Genomic DNA, 15,497 nt, shown 5'->3' with positions numbered 1-15,497 from the left:
TTCACCAAGGGGTCGTCAAAGGGATATCTCCGCTTAAAGGCCGGTGGTACGGAGCCCTTTTTTTCTGGCTTTTTCCACTCTCTTTTGACAAGGTTTTGAACCCTGTCATTAAGTGAAAATGATTTGCGTTTTCTTGGGTCTAGACAGCCAAACATTAGGTCTTGCGCCAAAAGTTCCTGTTTTTCGGCAGCCACCCCCATGGTGGATCTGACTGATTTAACCAGTCTGTCTATCTGGTCTAGCAGGAAACAGAATCTATTAGCATCCTCCTCTGAAGAGGATGCCGAAGAGACGGAGGCTTCCGAAACATTATTTCAGTGGGGCGGAATACTCACCTCCGTTGCTGGCACTTGGAGACGGACATCCTCCGGACTCCGCTCCCCTGCTCCACTCACTGACGTGGAGCCCTACCCGGACCCACCATGGCACTTCCAGGGACCCGCACTGCTCGAGGTAGGAGACCCCCTCGCTACCTGAGTCGGACAGCCGGCCTGGGTATTCCAGATGAAATACGGATATATCTGTAGGGCATCCGGTCCTCCAGGAACAGGAAACCAACTGATGCGTGGGAGAGGTGCCGCCCTTATGTATCTGTAGGTTTCCTGTTCCTGAAGGGCGGATCCCCTCTCTCCGTGGTGCGGTCATGGACGACCGATAACAGTAACCACTTTTTTGGATACCATGATGGGGACACGTGGCTGTGCCCCTTGTGTGGCTTGTTCCAACATCGACCGCTGCAATACGTTTAGTAACGCTGATGGATCACGACAATTTGAAATAAAAAAAAAAAACCAGATCACATGTATAGACAAAAATGTGATCCACTATGCCGTATGCCCCTGCAATAAAATATACGTGGGTTTGACTACACGGCAATTCAAGATACGCATCTGGGAGCATGTACGCGGCATTATTGCTGCAGCAACTCAATTGGACACATCCATGTTAAAAAACACTTCCCCGCCATTTTAAGGATTACTATAACTGTGACGGTACCCTCCTCAGATTCCGCGGCATTGACAAAATTGATGTTGGTATCCGCGGTGGTGGAGTCTCTAAAAGATTGGCTCAGTTGGAGTCCAGATGGATTTGGACACTTAATACGGTCCATCCATCTGGACTCAACGAAAATGTCAGCTTTGCTCCATTTTTGTGATTACTTGTCTCATCTGTACTATGACTGTTTGATCTGGCCTTTTAGGACATTGTAATTGTTACCCTGCATTTCATATTTTAATAGGTTTTTAATATTCTGTATTATAGTTCCGTTTAACAGTCACATTTTGATGAGGGTATAATCAAGTGTCAACGTTGAGCATAAATAAGAAATAAGACATGGAGAAGAGAATAATTGGAAATATAATGAAGGCAGAATTGGTTGCATCCTTACCACAATCGAGTTCCATGGTCTTAGTATACAATATGATACTTCTGATACAGTCTCCATTGTTGTTTATGCGATTCCTATATATGTATGTTTGTATTTTATATCAATTGTCTTTGTTATTGTCTCACTGTTCTTGTTTAGCACCTTGGCCTTTATTTATGGGTTTTAGCTTTGATGTTCACATGTGTGAACATGCTGTGGTAGTACTAAGCTGCGTTTTCCCTGCCTGTACGCGCGCGTTCTCCCTGTCCCCACGCCCCTTGGCGGCTTTCGGCGTCTCATCGTGGTGGGCGGTGTCCATTAGGACCTGCCATCACGTGACGCCAACGCCGGTGTCACGGTTGCCTGGGGGACGCGCGGGTCACTTCCGGCCGGGCACGCAGCTTCTGATCTCACGATGACGCTCCGTTGGTCCGCATTATGGCGGCAAAGGTATAAAAGATGGGATATCTTATGGTGATGCAGGCCCCTTTGAAAAAGGAAGGTCCGAAACGCGCTTCGGGGTGGATGCGCTGGGACAGTGGTGTGGATTGTGCCCCTGATTGTCCTTGTCTACGGATAATTATGGATTCATATTGATTATAAGGCGGTCATTTTGAGTTTTATATGTCACTCCATATACTTACAATGGTACTCATATAGGGCACAATAGGGGTTCGATTACAATTAATCCCTACTGGTACTAGATCTATATTTGTTCTGTCTCCGCCATCTAATATTGTTACCCTGATTATTTGTTCGCATAATTGCAGTTTCCTCAGTATACAGTATTGATATATTCATGCCTTTATTCATCTGTCATGCTTTGGCTCCCTCTAGCGGTCAGAGTTATGTTGGCAGTTCAATCTTGTTTTTGTATTATCCATGTCTGATTCTCCTCCTCCTTTGCAATGCATTATGGTAGCTCAGCCTCCATTTCCCTCCATTTTTCCTTTCACTTTCTTCAGTTTGCCTTCAAGGAAAGACGCTTCACTTCATCCCCCTTGCGATTGCATTGCCGGTATGTCTTTATGCTTCATATAGATATTCCTACTCTATATTAGCTTAGTTTAACCAGTTGTACTCCCAGTTTAGTCACTAGCTTTCTAAATGTTATGCATAATGTATATCATGTGTATTATGTATCTGTTCTATGCCATGCACTGATTCTATGTATATCATTGTTCACAGTTTCACCGCATCAATATACCACTACGTTTAATAAAGCACAGACTCAACCACAGTCTCCTTATTGGACCCCGGTATAGCGGTTTAGCTGACTGTATAGCTACGTATGAGCCTGCCTCAACTAGTGAGGACAGAACAGTGAAACGGCAGCCATCCAACTAGTGGGATTCAAGTCACCGGCTACACAGAGACTGAATACAGCTGCAGCAATCTCTGCACAGCCAAGCACTCTCCCAAGACACCATGTCTCACAAATCACATAGGACAAGATCTGTTACTTCCGTCTCCTCAAAGACAACATCCATCAGCAGCGCGGTCGCCATTGCCCGCGCAAATGCTGAAGCCGCCAAAATACGAGCGAGCTTTGCTGACCAAGAGATGCAACTTAAATTAGAAAAAGCACGCCTAGATGACGAAGAGAGAAGGTCACTCTTAGAGACGAGCAAGAGAGAAGGTCGCGCTTAGAGAGAGACGAGCAAGAGAGAAGGTCACGCTTAGAGAGAGATGAGCAAGAGAGAAGGTCACGCTTAGAGAGAGCCGACCAAGAGAGAAGAACGCAGTTAGAGAAGGCACGTGTGGATGCCGCCTTAGAAAGCCTAGCAGCAAAAAGGGAAGCTGCCGCAGCCCTCGCCGAAGCAGAATCGCTAGAAGCCGCGCAAAATCCCAAGCTGCATAGCCAAAGCAGTACGTCGAGTCTGGAGTTTCCACTGCAAGACTCACCACAACGCACATCTCAGTATGTTAATGAACTTCCTGATCCAAACTATAACCCTGAACCAGTACCAAAACCAGAATACGACACCTCCAGCGAAGTGAGCGAGAGTTGTCACGAGGCTCAGGACAGAAACAAACTCGAAAATATGAGGCAAAACAACTCTGCTAATGACTACCCTGCCCCTCATCAGGTAACCAACGTGAATCACCCTGCTGACACACCTTACGTCAGACCGAAGCAATACGACACTGGCTGTCGCCACCATGAGGACACTAACAGGTACGAACGCACCTCACATCACTATCAGGGCGACCCATCACCAGTATACTCTGCTGACAACCGGTTCACGACAGAATTTGCCAAGTTCTTCACACGACGTGAACTGGTTGCCAAGGGACTCATGAAATTCACTGACCGAGCTGAAGGTTACAGAGCTTGGAAAGCTTCCTTCCAAAATGTCATTAGAGACTTGGGGCTACAACACAGGGAAGAGATAGACCTGTTAGTCAAATACCTGGGAGAAGAGTCAGTCAAACACGCAGTAAGGATCAGAGACATTAATATAAACCGCCCTGAGACTGGCCTCAAAGAGATCTGGAAAAGGCTGGATGAGTGTTACGGCTCAGCAGAAGTAATAGAAAGAGCCTTGTTCAAAAGAATCGATGACTTTCCTAAAATATCTAACAAAGGTCTCCAGAAACTTAGAGAGCTAAGCGACTTGCTAAAGGAAGTCCAAGTTGCCAAATACGAGGACGACCTACAGGGACTTGCATTTCTCGACACAGCCAGAGGTGTTAACCCTATAGTCCAGAAGTTGCCCTACAATCTACAGGAGAGGTGGCTCACACATGGTTCCACGTACAAATACAAACACAGCGTTCCATTCCCTCCCTTCTCCGTTTTTGTTGACTTCATACACCAACAAGCAAGAATTAGAAACGATCCCAGCTTTGACTTTGCAATACCATATGCCACACCGTCACCACCTGCAAATCCACGCAGAACATCTGTGGAAGTACACAAGACTTATGTTTCTTCTCCAGGTTCTAATTACAGGTCTGCTGGCTGCTCCCAATCAGAGACAAAGGTGCAGGACCCTGACAAGCAGTGCCCACTTCATCAGAAGCCTCATCCTCTCCTGAAATGCAAAGCCTTCAGAGGAAAATCTATGCCAGATCGCAGAAGCTTCCTGAAAGAAAACGGTATCTGCTACAAGTGCTGCTCGTCCACAGCTCATCTCGCCAAGGATTGCAAGGTCAGTGTAAAATGCACAGAATGTGGCACCACCGACCATAACACTGCTCTACACCCCGGCCCAGCTCCATGGAGTACACAAAACACGCCAGCTGACAGTGAGCATGGCGGGGAGGAAAGGAACACTGATACAGCTACGCCAGAGATCACTTCACAATGCACCGAGGTCTGCAAAGGGACAATAGACAGTAGGTCCTGTTCAAAAATATGCCTCGTCAAAGTATACCCGAAGGGCCATAGAGACCAAGCTGTAAGACTGTATGCTATCTTGGATGATCAAAGTAATCGATCCTTGGCTAGATCAACGTTCTTTGACCTATTCAACATCAAAGGGCCAAGCACTCCCTACTCTTTAAAGACGTGTGCAGGTACTGTGACAACAGCAGGCAGGAAAGCTACTGACTACCAGATCAAGTCTTTAGACGGACAATTCTGCCTACCACTACCTACGATCATCGAATGTAACCAGATCCCAGACAACAGATCTGAAATCCCTACGCCAGATGTAGCAATCCATCACGCTCACTTAAAACAAATAGCACACCTCATACCGGAACTCGACCATCAGGCCCAGATAATTCTGCTGTTGGGGAGAGATATCCTACAGGTTCATAAAGTGAGACGTCATATCAACGGACTCCACAATGCTCCCTATGCCCAAAGGCTAGACCTAGGATGGGTCATAATTGGCAACGTATGCTTGGGACGCATGCACGCCCCATCTTCTGTGACAAGCATGCTGACAAATACATTGGAGAAAGGACGTCCATCTCTGTTTCAACCTTGTAACAATGAGTTCCATGTCAGGGAACTGCCACACAGCATCCAACTACCTGATCATTTAATAGACTTTACTCACGACAGCAATATAGTGTCGGGAAGCTATGAGGAGCAGTTAGGGTGCACAGTCTTCCAGAGAACTAAGCAGGACAACCAAGTGGCAATGTCGGTAGAGGAAAAGTTGTTCTTAGAGGTAATGGACAAGGGACTCGTTAAAGATGAGACCAGCAGCTGGGTCGCACCTCTTCCCTTCAAAACCCACAGACCACGTCTACCAAACAACAAATCAGGCATTACAACGTTTCTCCTCTCTCATTCGTAATCTGCAAAAGAAACCAGAGATGAAAGATCACTTTTTCTCCTTCATGTCAAAGATTTTTGAAAACCGTCACGCAGAACTAGCTCCCACTCTCAAAGACTCTGAAGAATGCTGGTTCCTACCCATGTTCGGAGTATACCACCCTAAGAAACCAGGCCAGATCAGAGTCGTGTTTGATTCCAGTGCTAAATTTAATGATGTCTCCCTGAATGACGTTCTGCTGACAGGACCAGACCTCAATAACAAACTACTGGGTGTACTTATGCGCTTCCGTAAAGGTTTCCATTGCCTTCATAGCTGACATCCAGCAAATGTTCCATTGTTTCCTTGTGAGAGAGAGAGAGACAGGAACTTCCTAAGATTCTTCTGGTACAGAGACAATAATCCTACTAAAGAAGTCACAGAGTATCGCATGAGAGTGCACATCTTTGGCAACAGTCCTTCACCTGCAGTCGCCATTTACGGACTCAAAAGGTCAGCTCAGGAAGGAGAACCAGAATACGGAGCAGATGTCAGACAATTCATAGAAAAGGACTTTTATGTCGACGACTGTCTAAAAGCCATGCCTTCAAATGAGACTGCCATCAGTCTTCTCAGTAGAGCTCAGGACATGCTTGCCTGCTCGAACCTTAGGCTTCATAAAATAGCCTCAAACAGCCAAGAACTCATGGAAGCGTTCCCTTCTCAAGACCTATGTAATGGTCTCAGAGACCTGGACCTGGGGTCAGACCCCGCACCAATGCAACGCAGCCTCGGGCTTCTCTGGAATCTACAATCAGACACTTTCACCTTTCAGGTCAGCCAGGAAGAAAGGCCTTTCACACGTAGAGGCGTCCTGTCTACCATCAACAGTCTGTACGACCCCTTGGGTTTCGCAGCTCCTGTTACTATACAAGGCAAGGCCCTACTAAGAGACTTAACTAGGGAAACATCTGACTGGGATGCACCTCTACCACCTGATAAGAGGATCCAGTGGGAAGAGTGGAAGAACTCGTTAGCGGCACTCTCCAACTTGCATATGCCAAGACCATACACCCCTGTGCCATCTACTGAGATACAGAGCCAAAGACTGTACGTATTTGCAGATGCTTCTGTCAAAGCAATTGCCGCTGTTGCCTACCTCAAAACTGTAGACTCCAAATGTCAGTGCCACATTGGTTTCGTCATGGGAAAGGCCAAACTCGCACCACAACCAGAGCACACTATACCCAGGTTAGAGCTTTGTGCCGCAGTCTTAGCCGTTGAGTTAGCGGAGTTCATCGCATCTGAAATGGATATCGACCTGACACAGGCCAAGTTCTACTCAGACAGCAAAGTAGTCCTGGGATATATCCACAACGAAACCAGGCGATTCTACGTTTATGTCAATAACAGAGTGCTACGAATCAGAAGATCAGTTCATCCAAAGCAGTGGCATTACATACCCACGGACCACAGTCCCGCAGATCATGCAACTAGAGCAGTTGACGCAAGTCGACTAGGAAGCACAACGTGGCTCTCGGGACCAAAACTATTGTACATTGAGGAATGTTTTCCAGACACCTTTGAACTAGTAGGAGAGGACTCAGATGCTGAAATCCGCCCTCAGGTGTCTACCCTTCATACAGTGACCTCTGTTATCCAGCTTGGATCTTGCAGGTTCGACAGATTCTCAAGTTGGAAGTCACTTACTCGAGCCATTACCTGCCTGACTCATATAGCTCGCTCATTCAGGACCACCAGAACTCGTGACATGGAAAAATGTAAAGGAGCAGCGAGGCTTACCCACGAAAGCCTAATCACCTTCTTGGCTGAAGCTGCAGCTATAATCAATGCAAGACCCCTGGTTCCAGTTTCTAACGACCCTGAGGAGCCCTTGTTATTGACTCCAGCTACTCTACTTACCCAGAAAACGGGACTGTTCAGTGCCCCTCCAGGAGGATTCGACGCTAAGGACCTCTACAAGCGCCAATGGAGACAGGTACAAAGTCTTGCAATTACTTTCTGGGACAGGTGGCGCAAGCAATATTTGTCTACCCTGCAGCCACGTACGAAGTGGCAATCTGCTAAACCTAATCTGAACATAGGTGACCTTGTTCTGGTGAAAGACTGTCAGATTCACCGGAACCAGTGGCCACTTGGTCTAGTTACCGCAACGTTCCCGAGCAAGGACGGCAACGTCCGCAAAGTTGAGCTAAGGATGACCAAAGGGAATGAACCTAAGACATTTTCCAGACCGGTATCTGAACTGGTCCTATTGTTGCCTTCGGAAGAAAGGAGTAGTGACATCCGTTGATGCCAGACGGGGAGTGTTCTGTCTCCGCCATCTAATATTGTTACCCTGATTATTTTTTCGCATAATTGCAGTTTCCTCAGTATACAGTATTGATATATTCATGCCTTTATTCATCTGTCATGCTTTGGCTCCCTCTAGCGGTCAGAGTTATGTTGGCAGTTCAATCTTGTTTTTGTATTATCCATGTCTGATTCTCCTCCTCCTTTGCAATGCATTATGGTAGCTCAGCCTCCATTTCCCTCCATTTTTCCTTTCACTTTCTTCAGTTTGCCTTCAAGGAAAGACGCTTCACTTCATCCCCCTTGCGATTGCATTGCCGGTATGTCTTTATGCTTCATATAGATATTCCTGCTCTATATTAGCTTAGTTTAACCAGTTGTACTCCCAGTTTAGTCACTAGCTTTCTAAATGTTATGCATAATGTATATCATGTGTATTATGTATCTGTTCTATGCCATGCACTGATTCTATGTATATCATTGTTCACAGTTTCACCGCATCAATATACCACTACGTTTAATAAAGCACAGACTCAACCACAGTCTCCTTATTGGACCCCGGTATAGCGGTTTAGCTGACTGTATAGCTACGTATGAGCCTGCCTCAACTAGTGAGGACAGAACAATATTGGTTAAACACTTTTCTGTCTATTAGTGAGGTTAGTTTTTTCCTCATTTCTATACCAATGTCCTGTGTGCGCCCATACTTTTAACATACAAAATAAAACATTGTAAGTCTATTACACATCTCTCCATTACACTTAAAATATTGGCTTAATTATTGACTATTTTAAATGAAGAAAGTTTCGCAATTTTCTGCATACTATGGACCTGGTTATCATTTTGTTGTGTAGATTTTCGTATGTTAGTACAATGATAGGGTGTGATTAGTCCTTTTTTTGCACACACAAGGACCTGATAATCAGGATCTATTGTAATAACATGTGGCTTTGTTCTATAAGAGTTGTGTATCTAATAGTTTAGCACACCTACAATCAATCCTAAGCTCTGCTGCCCAACCATTCCCAGGCCTCTCCTCTCTGTCAATCCCTTCACTGGCTTCCCATTGCCCAGAGACTCAAGTTAAAAGCCCTAACCATGACATACAAAGCCATCCACAACCTGTCTCCTGCATACATCTGTGACCTAGTCTCCTAGTACTTAACTGCACACAACCGCCAAACCTCACAAGATCTCCTTCTCTACTCCCTTCTTGCCACAATCGCATACTAGATTTCTCCCGTGCATCCCTTCTACTCTGGAACTCTCTACCCCAACATCTCAAACTGTCGGCCATTATGGGAACCTTCAAAAGGAACCTGAAAGACCACCTCTTCCGACAAGCCTACATCCTACAGTAGCAATCGTTCTACCATACCACTGCACACACAGCTCTACCCTCACCCATCCCTTGTAGACCTGGAGGAGATGGAAATATCACCAAAGAAAGAGTCAAGTAGCCCGTCCAGTAACAGAAGTTGTCAAAATGCTGCGCAGTTAGACTATTTCTACTCTGAGGGAAGTTGATAACACTTTTCTTGGTGTCTGCCACTAATATTTCGAAATGTTTGGACTTCAACTGATACAGGCATGCGAATACATCGACTTGGCCCGCTTACCTAATGGTAAGGACAGGGTACGCACGTCGCATGCCGACATAAGCGGAGTTGACCGGAGGAGGTGCGGTGGTGGGTGGAGCTTCACAGAGGGCATAGCTTCACGGAGGACGTACGCAGCACTCCACAGCACCTCCATCTGCAAATGTGAAGCCAGCCTTAACCTCTTCATGACCTTGGGATTTTTCCGTGTTCGTTTTTCACTCCCCTCCTTCCCAGAGCCATAACTTTTTTATTTTTCCATCAATATGGCCATGGGAGGGCTTATTTTTTGCGAGACGAGTTGCACTTTTGAACAACATCATTGGTTTTACCATGTCGTGTACTAGAAAATGGGGAAAAAAAAAAAAATTCCAAGTGCGGTGAAATTGCAAAAAAAGTGCAAATCCCACACTTGTTTGTTTGGCTTTTTTGCTAGGTTTGCTAAAACTGACTTGATATTATGATTCTCCAGGTCATTAAGAGTTCATAGACACCTAACATGTCTAGGTTCTCTTTTATCTAAGAGGTAAAAAAAAATTTCCATTTTCCGATACCCGTAGAGTCTCCATTTTTCATGATCTGGGGTCGGTCGAGGGTTTATTAAATAATATGCCGAGCTGACGTTTTTATTGATACCACTTTTGTGCAGATACATTCTTTTGATTGCCCGTTATTGCATTTGAATGCAATGTCACGGCGACCCAAAAAAAAAAAAAAAAAACCACTCTAATTCTGGCATTTCGAATTTTTTTATTGCTACGCTGTTTAGCGATCAGGTAATTTTTTTTATTTTTAAAAATTTTTTTATTGATCGATCAGGCGATTTTGAATGCGGCGATAAATATCTGTGGGCTTGTGTTATTTTGAATGGGGCGATAGGGGGGGGTGATTTAAACTTTTTTTTTTTTTTTTTTTTACTTTTGCCATGCTTCAATAGCCTCCATGGGAGGCTAGAAGCTGGCACAACTCGTTCGGCTCTGCTACATAGCAGCTGAAATGCAGGCTTTCTATGAGCGCCAACCACAGGGTGGCACTCACAGCAAATCGGCATCAGTAACCTCCTATGGGAGGTGGAGCCACATATTCATCACTAATGGGCGGCACAACGTGACTGCTCATACAGGAGAGGACACTGCGAGGGAGCAGCACAGCGGGCGAGCGCACAGGGGGTCGGGACAGGGATCTTTATTTTAAACACGAGAAACAAAAAAAAAAGGATTATTCATATCTTCTCTCCAGCGAATGCTGCTGGAGAGAAGATATGAATGGTGGCTTCAGCATCATGTGGGGGGGGGGGGGGGAACAGCGCTTACTGTAGTGCTGTCTCCTGCATGGCACACGGACAGCGTCCGGTACGTGTCTTACACGGACCCATTGACTTTAATGGGTCCGTGTAATCCATGCGCTCCCACGAACACTGACATGTCTCCGTGTTTTGCACACGGTCCATGAAAACACGCCGACATGTGCAGAGACACATTGATTTCAATGTATCTACGCGAGTCAGTGTATCCGATACGTGAGGAAACTGTCACCTCACGTACCGGAGCCACTGACGTGTGAAACCGGCCTTAAACTGTATAGATGGCTAATTGAATCAGTAAAAAAAAATAAAAAAAAAAAAATTTTGAACAAGTTTTGTATCCAAGAATATACTGTATGGGTGAATAATATAATACCGTCCATTAATAACTACATAAGCGTTTCTGTATGATGTCCTTATTCATTGCATATATGTTACGAACTGGGTTTTCAAGACATTTATAGCTTGCATACTAGGGAAATTCCTTGTGTTATGCCACTTAGGCAATTGGCAAAGCTATTTAACCCTTGATAACACTAAGATGAACCATAGAATTTTACATTATATCTATACACACACGAGCTACGTACAAATATACAAAATACATATGCAGAAGTTCCAACAATTAAAAAAAAAAAAAAGAAGATTCTCAAACCTGTATTTAGAGGTCATTCATAGTGTAGGATTATATCTTGCCTCATGTTCATACTTGGAGGTATGCACGAAAAAATAAATAAATTAAAAAAAAAAAAAAAATGTTACTGACATCATTACTCGGAGCCCACTGTTGATGTTTGGGTGCTTGAAGCAGCGGGGGAACAAGGAGAAGTGTGTGTGTGTGTGTGTGTGTGTGTGTGTGTGTGTGTGTGTGTGTGTGTGTGTGTGTGTGTGTGTGTGTGTGTGTGTGTGTGTGTGTGTGTGTGTGTGTGTGTGTGTGTCCGTCCGGGATTAGCATCTGCAAAAGGTGTGAGTGCAAAATGAGAGGAGTGAGGGAAAATGGTGGAGTGATCAGAAAATGACTGAGGTGAGGTTGAAATGACCAGTGTTAGGGGGGAAATAAGGCTGCGTCACACTAGCAGTATTTGGTCAGTATTTTACATCAGTATTTGTAAGCCAAAACCAGGAGTGGAACAGATAGAGGAAAAGTATAACAGAAACATATGCACCCCTTCTGCATTTATCACCCACTCCTGGTTTTGGCTTACAAATACAGATGTAAAATACTGACCAAATACTGCGAGTGTGACGGCAGCCTAAGAGGAGTGAGGGGGAAAAATGAGAGGCGTGATGGGAAAATAAGAGAAGTGAGGTGCTATAACTAACCACAGATATTTACTATGCCCAGGCAACGCCAGGCTCTTCAGTTAGTACTATAGCCTGCTAAAGGGGGTGCATTATACTATATGGAAGCCTATGTGGAATACATTGTACTATACAGAGGCTATCTAGGGAGCCATCATACAGTGTTGAAGCCAAACAGTTTGAGGGGATACTGAGGTCAGTATACTGTGTGGGTGGTACCCATCAGTGAGAGGGCATTATACTGTGTATAGGGGAGTACGGACATTATTAAATACAGTATAAAGTGGGCACTTGCTATTATAGGGGATCTCAGGTTACTGTGACTGTCAAAGGAGCACACAGAGGGCATTATTACTTTCTAGGGGGCACAATGTGGGCACAGTTTTCTAGGGCACTTGCACAGGGCATTAATAGATCCAAAAGGGTTGCTTTAGGATTTAGAAGGCACAGAGAACCTCACAGCAGGTGCAGTAATGGGGTCACATACAGCAGCAGCGACTCAGTATTGGAATATCAGCAGGATGAGGAGTTTGTGCAGGTCAGGAATAGTCCCATTTCGGACAGTGCTGAAAATATGAGATGTGAAATGTGTCTTTGTTGTAATCTCTACAGCCGAGCCCTGGCTGGAAGAAGTCGTCTTCTCGGTCTGGGCCAGATGGAAAAGTGAACGAGTCCATCAGAAAGATCATGAGCGGTAAGTCATTATCTGTAACTGTGCTGTAATCTCTATATGTTCTGTAGTACTGGTATTTACCACTGACCATATGGCGGTAATATCAATGTTGGTCTTTGTATAGAGATTATTTTTTCAGTAACAGCGCGGTCATCTGCTGAGGTTCTCCTCCACTATTAGGATGTGTCACCCAGCTGTAATCAAGGTTACCTGGTTTGGCCGGGGTCACACTGGCGTGTGTAGCGCAAGTCTCTTGCATCAATACCTGGCACTGCTGCCAGCACTCGGGACCGGAGTGTTTGCGGCTGTATGTATTTCTATGCAGCTGAACGCTCCGTTCAGAACCGCCAGCGGCTGTGCCGGGTATTGATGCGAGAGATTCGCGCTGCCCACGAATGCATTTTAAAATTACGGGGTACCTCTTTTTTATTTATGTTGGGGTTATATCCTTCACCGGTCCTTGCTGAGGTAAGTTGTTGGAAATCTACATTGTTTTGCTGCAAAGTTCTCACATGTAGCAATAAGTGCTGTGAAACCGCGACATGTGAAAATGCCTTTATACTAGGGCTAAACAGCGACATGTGTCACGCAACTAAAAACATCTGTGTAACTTTCTGACAAACTTCTTTTTTAGAGCTTAGAAATATTGCTGTAAAAAAAAAAAAAAAATTATTTACCAGATTTATCACATTCAAATAGCAGTTGAATGAGACTGGCATTGAAGTATTTGACAATGGAGTCAATTGCCACCAGCTTCAGAAAATCAAGACACATTTGGCAGCATTCGCGTATCTGTATCAGAGTTGCAAGTTGTAGTGCGGCATAATAAGAATCCATATATCAAAAGTATCTAGACTATAATGAGAAGTGTAACCAAATATCTATGATATAATATGGATTTCACAAATATCCAAACGACATCTCCATCAAATATGTGCAAATGCCATGAATACAATAGTTATGGTCCAAAAACCAAGTGACAAATCTTAGAGTTGCCTTAATATGTAGATGTCGCAGCTTGGGATGGATGCAGATCATTGTAAGCTGCACCATCTACATATTGAGGCAACTCCAAGATCGATTGTTTTTTGGACCATAACTATTGTATACATTGCATTTGCACATACTTGATGGAGGGGGTCATGATTTTCTTTGCACATGCACTTTATTATAAAAATCACATGATTATAATTATATACTCCTTTGGATATTTGCCAAATCAGTATTATAACAGATATTTGGTTGCACATGCACTTTATGCATTCACTTGAACTCATGACCGTAATATCTGCGTTTTTCCTCCACTTTTTGACTCTGTTCACATTTACTGAGGGTCAATCGTTTACCAACCCCTGGGTTATGTGCAGTAAAAGGTTCATACATCACTTTACAATGGATAGAAAGTGCACACAATATACCCCAATTGTCTTTGTTTGTCTTAGGCTGCTTTCACACTTCTGTCGTTTGGCCATTGTCGCAATGCGTCGTTTTGGAGAAAAAACGCATCCTGCAAAGTTGCGCGCAGGATGCGTTTTTTTCGCCATAGACTTGCATTAGCGACGTATGGCCACACGTCATCATGCAACAGATGCGTCGTGTTTTAGAGGTCCGTCGTGACGTAAAAACGTTCAATGTAACGTTTTTTCGTCCTTCTGAACCGCTCCCCTGCTCCCCGGACTTCATAATGCGTCAGAAAGCTGCATCCGCTGCCCACGTTGTGCAGAATTTTGCACAACATCCGTCGGTAAGTTGAGCTGATGGGTTGCGACGGCCCCTTACCAACGGAAATGTGAAAGAGGCCTTAGATGATAATGTGTGCAACCTGTAAAGCGCTGCGGAATATGTTAGCGCTACATAAAAATAAAGATTATTATGATCATAAATAGAAAATGGAGAAAAGTTATGAGACCCTACATCCACACAAACTACTGATGCGGTCAATGGTGAAAAGCTCGTGTACAGGGCCCTCTGGAGTAGGAAGAGGGCTACTACAGTAGTGGCTACAACTGCAATAGTTACACAAGTATGCAAAACATTTTAATTACAGTTTAACCAAATAAGCATACCTGAGAACATTTAAGAACTCGAACATGGGAAGATCCCGAGGAACAAGAAATTTGGTTTTATCAAGGAGAGGTAGGTATTTTTCTTTTTTGTATCGCTCTACAATGACCTAAAATAAAGGGATGTAATAAAATGAGCTCGAGAGAGTTCTTAAAACCCTCATGACGCCAATTAAACAGAATAGGAGTTGTAGAAATAACAGTTTTACAAGAAGTTTTACAAGAAAATGTCTAGGTTAGAACAGACAACACATTACCGGGACTTTAGTAGGAAACTTGGACTTCATACGAATTACTTCAGACTTTCTTGCTGCTATGAGAGTAAAAAAAAATAACTATGTATTCTTCTGAGTATTAAATAAATGTTTCACATTTTACCTAAACACTTCCTCTGTTTATATGGCTTCCGTTTTGGAACCTTTGTAGGTGACTGCATTTTATGGGCATACATATCAGGACGACCCTGCTTCTGCTTTCCCCAGTGATTTCCAATTATAAAACCCTGGATTCAGCTTGCTATCAAATTGAAACAATGTGTCACTCAGCTCAGGTGATTGCAGCTTTATCAGAAAACAAGATTGACACTTGCATTGCTTAAGGCCACGTTCAAACATTGAGTAGTCAGTTTTTTACCTCAGTATTTGTAAGGCTACTTTCACACT

At 44.3% G+C, this 15,497-nt stretch overlaps 1 protein-coding gene across 1 annotated transcript in view; it reads right to left on the bottom strand.

Moving 5' to 3' along the window:
* The window catches only part of MAP1LC3C (microtubule associated protein 1 light chain 3 gamma), a 47,199-nt gene extending 31,928 nt beyond the window's left edge, over positions 1–15,271 (bottom strand). Inside the window, exons 1-3 of the mRNA XM_069769432.1 lie at positions 15,214–15,271; positions 15,093–15,148; positions 14,839–14,945 (exon numbers count right to left, since the gene is read on the bottom strand). Coding sequence (XP_069625533.1) covers positions 14,839–14,945; positions 15,093–15,148; positions 15,214–15,271 — 221 coding nt within the window. The remainder of the gene's footprint in view (positions 1–14,838; positions 14,946–15,092; positions 15,149–15,213) is intronic.
* Positions 15,272–15,497: the final 226 nt, after the last annotated feature.

This window comes from Ranitomeya imitator, chromosome 5 (genome assembly GCF_032444005.1).
Source record: "Ranitomeya imitator isolate aRanImi1 chromosome 5, aRanImi1.pri, whole genome shotgun sequence".
Lineage (NCBI taxonomy): Eukaryota > Metazoa > Chordata > Amphibia > Anura > Dendrobatidae > Ranitomeya > Ranitomeya imitator.
Note: the sequence above shows the minus strand (reverse complement) of the source record. Positions and strands in the feature narration are given on the sequence as shown.